Here is a 6,251-nt window from a genome sequence, read left to right as displayed (position 1 = left end):
CCCCTACTTAGGATAGTTCAGCCTATGATTTTTTGACTTTGAGGGGTTTATCTATGTAGATGTAACATAAATTGAGGAGCATCTGGACATACAATGGATCGACTTTTTGACTTTACAATGGGGATGTAGGGTATTAATTGTATTTTCAACTTACAACATTTTCAATTTGCAATGGGTTTACTGGGATGTAACCCCAAGTCAAGAAACATCTGTAGAGTTTCAAGGAAGATTCAACAGGATTTTCCAGCCAAATAAATTAATTTATAAATTACATGTGTGTGTATATTCATTGAACAACACCTAGTGTAAGTCACTAAACCAGAGGAATACATGTTTTATTAATCCTACATTCAAATATTTGCTATTCATAATCCCCTGTAATCTATATCCACTACTATAGTATGGCTTCCAGGCAATAAAATGACCATTTGCAATGACTTTTTAAAGATTTAAAACACATTTTATTTTTTCAATTGTGCTATATTTTAATAAGCAGTACAGTGCTTACATGACAAGTTGTTTTTTTAAACAATTCCGTCATTACAGCACCTGTGATGGTTACTGATGTTTCCACTCTTTTGGGGTAACTCTGCCAACAGGGGATAGGTTCCATTCTATTCCAATCTGAGTGGCTGTAAAAACCCATGCCACAACACAGAAAGCGGTTCCACTGGCTAGCACAGCATTACCATATTTATCATGAAAATCTGGTGAGTGTTTTACATGGCTCTGTCTTGTCATACTTTGCAGAATGCTTCGAATCTTGAGACTGCCTAGTGCATTTCTGGCCAAGGGAAACATCATGAAGGATTGCAGTTGACTGCAGCTACTGGTCTATTTTGTTGCAAAGAGGCCTAGAAAGAGAGGGAGAGAGAGAGAGAAAAAAAAATGCATTGATATCTAATCTTCATTCAATTCCTTCCGCTTTGAATGTTTGGCTATATCACCCCTTGGAATGGTGTTCAGGAATGTGAGTTTTGGTATCACGATATCTGAATTTGAATCCCAGCTTTGCCACGGATTAGCTATATGAACTTGGGGCAATTATTTAACCTCTTTTGGCCTCAATATTATGTGTGATAATCCAAAACAAAACAACAACAAGGTAAGCATGTAATAAATGTAAACTTTTTTACTCCTCACAAATACTCAATGCGTTGACTCTACAGACAGACTGCAAACTTATTAACATTGCTACAATAGCCAGAAATTCACAGAACATGCCATGCCTCCTCACTCTCCTCCTCCTCATTTTCCCCTCCTGCTTAAACCCTTTCCTTCTCCTTCTTTATCTATAATACTTGCCTTCCCCCTCCTACAGCCAAAATTCTGCTTGCCTTTGAAATTCCACTCTAAGAGTTACCACTTCTGTGAAGCCTTTTCCAAATCTCACTAAGTTGAAAACACCCTTTTGTCTCTGGGTTATCGCACATTTTACAACCTTTTTTCTTTTTTTTTTTAAATTTATTATTATTATACTTTAAGTTCTAGGGTACATGTGCATAACATGCAGGTTTGTTACATATGTATACTTGTGCCATGTTGGTGTGCTGCACCCATCAACTTGTCAGCACCCATCAACTTGTCATTTACATCAGGTATAACTCCCAGTGCAATCCCTCCCCCCTACCCCCTCCCCATGATAAGCCCTGGTGTGTGATGTTCCCCTTCCCGAGTCCAAGTGATCTCATCGTTCAGTTCCCACCTATGAGTGACAACATGCAGTGTTTGGTTTTCTGTTCTTGTGATAGTTTGCTAAGAATGATGGTTTCCAGCTGCATCCATGTCCCTACAAAGGACACAAACTCATCCTTTTATATGGCTGCATAGTATTCCATGGTGTATATGTGCCACATTTTCTTAATCCAGTCTGTCACTGATGGACATTTGGGTTGATTCCAAGTCTTTGCTATTGTGAATAGTGCCGCAATAAACATACGTGTGCATGTGTCTTTATAGCAGTATGATTATAATCCTTTGGGTATATACCCAGTAATGGGATAGCTGGGTCATATGGTACATCTAGTTCTAGATCCTTGAGGAATCGCCATACTGTTTTCCATAATGGTTGAACTGGTTTACAATCCCACCAACAGTGTAAAAGTGTTCCTATTTCTCCACATCCTCTCCAGCACTTGTTGTTTCCTGACTTTTTAATGATTGCCATTCTAACTGGTGTGAGATGGTATCTCATTGTGGTTTTGATTTACACACCTCTGATGGCCAGTGATGATGAGCATTTTTTCATGTGTCTGTTGGGTGTATGAATGTCTTCTTTTGAGAAATGTCTGTCCATATCCTTTGCCCACTTTTTGATGGGGTTGTTTGTTTTTTTCTTGTAAATTTGTTTGAGTTTTTTGTAGGTTCTGGATATTAGCCCTTTGTCAGATGAATAGATTGCAAAAATTTTCTCCCATTCTGTAGGTTGCCTGTTCACTCTGATGGTAGTTTCTTTTGCTGTGCAGAAGCTCTTTGTCACCACCAGGCCTGCCTTACAAGAGACCCTGAAGGAAGCACTAAACATGGAAAGGAATAACTGGTACCAGCCATTGCAAAAACATGCCAAAATGTAAAGACCATCGAGGCTAGGAAGAAACTGCATGAACTAACGAGCAAAATAACCAGTTAATATCATAATGGCAAGATCAAGTTCACACATAACAATATTAACCTTAAATGTCAATGGACTAAATGCTCCAATTAAAAGACACAGACTGGCAAACTGGATAAAGAGTCAAGACCCATCAGTGTGCTTTATTCAGGAGACCCATCTCACACGCAGAGACATAATAGGGTCAAAATAAAGGGATGGAGGAAGATTTACCAAGCAAATGGAGAACCAAAAAAAGCAGGGGTTGCAACACTAGTCTCTGATAAAACAGACTTTAAACCATCAAAGATCAAAAGAGACAAGGCCATTACATAATGGTAAAGGGATCAATTCAACAGGAAGAGATAACTATCCTAAATATATAAGCACCCAATACAGGAGCACCCAGATTCATAAAGCAAGTCTTTAGAGACTTACAAAGAGACTTAGACTTCCATACAATAATAATGGGAGACTTCAACACTGCACTGTCAACATTAGACAGATCAACGAGACAGAAAGTTAACAAGGATATCTAGGAATTGAACTCATCTCTTCAGCAAGCAGACCTAATAGACATCTATAGAGCTCTCCACCCCAAATCAACAGAATATACATTCTTCTCAGCACCACATCACACTTATTCCAAAACTGACCACATAATTGGAAGTAAAGCACTCCTCCGCAAATGTACAAGAACAGAAATTATAACAAACTGTCTCTCAGACCACAGTGCAATCAAACTAGAACTCAGGACTAAGAAACTCAATCAAAACCACTCAACTACATGGAAACTGAACAACCTGCTCCTGAATAACTACTGGGTACATAACGAAATGAAGGCACAAATAAAGATGTTCTTTGAAACCAATGAGAACAAAGATACAACATGCTAGAATCTCTGGGACACATTTAAAGCAGTGTGTAGAGGGAAATTTATAGCACTAAATGCCCACAAGAGAAAGCTGGAAAGATCTAAAATTGACACTCTAACATCACAGTTAAAAGAACTAGAGAAGCAAGAGCAAACACATTCAAAAGGTAGCATACGGCAAGAAATAACTAAGATCAGAGCAGAACTGAAGGAGATAGAGACACAAAAACCCTCCAAAAAATCAATGAATCCAGGAGTTGGTTTTTTGAAAAGATCAACAAAATTGACAGACCGCTAGCAAGACTAATAAAGAAGAAAAGACAGAAGAATCAAACAGACGCAATAAAAAATGATAAAGGGTATATCACCACCGACCCCACAGAAATACAAACTACCATCAGAGAATACTATAAACACCTCTATGCAAATAAACTAGAAAAATCTAGAAGAAATGGATAATTTCCTGGACACTTACACTCTTCCAAGACTAAACCAGGAAGAAGTTGAATCACTGAATAGAGCAATAGCAGGCTCTGAAATTGAGGCAATAATTAATAGCCTACCAACGAAAAAAAGTCCAGGACCAGATGGATTCACAGCTGAATTCTACCAGAGGTACAAGGAGGAGCTGGTACCATTCCTTCTGAAACTATTCCAATCAATAGAAAAAGAGGGAATCTTCCCTAACTCATTTTATGAGGCCAACATCATCCTGATACCAAAGCCTGGCAGAGACACAACAAAAAAAAAAGAGAATTTTAGACCAATATCCCTGATGAACATCGATGCAAAAATCCTCAATAAAATACTGGCAAACCGGATTCAGCAACACATCAAAAAGCTTATCCACCATGATCAAGTGGGCTTCATCCCTGGGATGCAAGGCTGGTTCAACATTCGCAAATCAATAAACATAATCCAGTATATAAACAGAACCAAAGACAAGAACCACATGATTATCTCAATAGATGCAGAAAAGGCTTTTGACAAAATTCAACAGCCCTTCATGCTAAAAACGCTCAATAAATTCGGTATTGATGGAACGTACCTCAAAATAATAAGAGCTATTTATGACAAACCCACAGCCAATATCATACTGAATGGGCAAAAACTGGAAAAATTCCCTTTGAAAACTGGCACAAGACAGGGATGCCCTCTCTCACCACTCCTATTCAACATAGTGTTGGAAGTTCTGGCTAGGGCAATCAAGCAAGAGAAAGAAATAAAGGGTGTTCAGTTAGGAAAAGAAGAAGTCAAATTGTCCCTGTTTGCAGATGACATGATTGTATATTTAGAAAACTCCGTTGTCTCAGCCCCAAATCTCCTTAAGCTGATAAGCAACTTCAGCAAAGTCTCAGGATACAAAATTAATGTGCAAAAAATCACAAGCATTCTTATACACCAGTAACAGACAAACAGAGAGCCAAATCAGGAATGAACTTCCATTCACAATTGCTTCAAAGAGAATAAAATACCTAGGAATCCAACTAACAAGGGATGTAAAGGACCTCTTCAAGGAGAACTACAAACCACTTCTCAGTGAAATAAAAGAGGACACAAACAAATGGAAGAACATACCATGCTCATGGATAGGAAGAATCAATATTGTGAAAATGGCCATACTGCCCAAGGTTATTCATAGATTCAACGCCATCCCCATCAAGCTACAAATGACTTTCTTCACAGAATTGGAAAAAACTGCTTTAAAGTTCATATGGAACCAGAAAAGAGCCCGCATTGCCAAGACAATCCTAAGTCAAAAGAACAAAGCTGGAGGCGTGTTCACGCTACCTGACTTCAAACTATACTACAAGGCTACAGTAACCAAAACAGCATGGTACTGGTACCAAAACAGAGATATAGACCAATGGAACAGAACAGAGTCCTCAGAAATAATACCACACATCTACAGCCATCTGATCTTTGACAAACCTGAGAGAAAGAAGAAATGGGGAAAGGATTCCCTATTTAATAAATGGTGCTGGGAAAATTGGCTAGCCATACGTAGAAAGCTGAAACTGGATCCTTTCCTTACTCCTTATACGAAAATTAATTCAAGATGGATTAGAGACTTAAATGTTAGACCTAATACCATAAAAACCCTAGAGAAAACCTAGGTAGTACCATTCAGGACATAGCATGGGCAAAGACTTCATGTCTAAAACACCAAAAGCAATGGCAGCAAAAGCCAAAATTGACAAATGGGATCTAATTAAACTAAAGAGCTTCTGCACAGCAAAAGATACAACCTTTTTTTCATAACACTTAACATTGAGGCATTATCTTTTTAAACACATGTGTTTTGGGGAAGCAATTTTGGTTCACAGTGAAAATGAGCACAGGACATTGAGAGTTCCCATGTACCCTGACTATATACACCCACAGCCTCCCTAGCTATCAACATCTTCCAGCACAGTTGTACATTTGTTAAAATCAATAAGCCTACATTGACATTTCATTATTACCCAAAGTCTATAGTTTACATTAAGGTTCACTCCTGATATTGTACTTTCTATAGGTTTTAACAAATGTATAATGACATGTATCCATCATTTTAGTATCATACAGAATAGTTTTAGGGCCCTAAAAAGCCCTCTGTGCTCTGCTTATGTTATCAAAACACCAAAGGTTTGGTCTAGGTCTTGCTGCTCACCACACAGAAAGCTAATCACTGAAACGCCAAGTACTGCCAAGGAAGAAGGGTTTAATCAGGTGCCGCCGCTGAGGAGATGGGAGCTCAGTCTCAAATCCATCTCCCTGACTGACCTAAACCAGGGCTTAAGCAGG

The 6,251-nt window shown here is 38.5% G+C and overlaps 1 protein-coding gene across 1 annotated transcript; it reads right to left on the bottom strand.

Annotated features, from left to right (window-relative positions):
* Positions 1-558: 558 nt before the first annotated feature.
* Positions 559-804, bottom strand: COX7B2 (cytochrome c oxidase subunit 7B2). The gene has a single exon (XM_008017490.3). It carries the CDS (start codon positions 802-804, stop codon positions 559-561), a length of 246 nt encoding a protein of 81 aa, XP_008015681.3.
* Positions 805-6,251: the final 5,447 nt, after the last annotated feature.

The sequence above is a fragment of the Chlorocebus sabaeus genome, chromosome 27 (assembly GCF_047675955.1).
Source record: "Chlorocebus sabaeus isolate Y175 chromosome 27, mChlSab1.0.hap1, whole genome shotgun sequence".
Lineage (NCBI taxonomy): Eukaryota > Metazoa > Chordata > Mammalia > Primates > Cercopithecidae > Chlorocebus > Chlorocebus sabaeus.
Note: the sequence above shows the minus strand (reverse complement) of the source record. Positions and strands in the feature narration are given on the sequence as shown.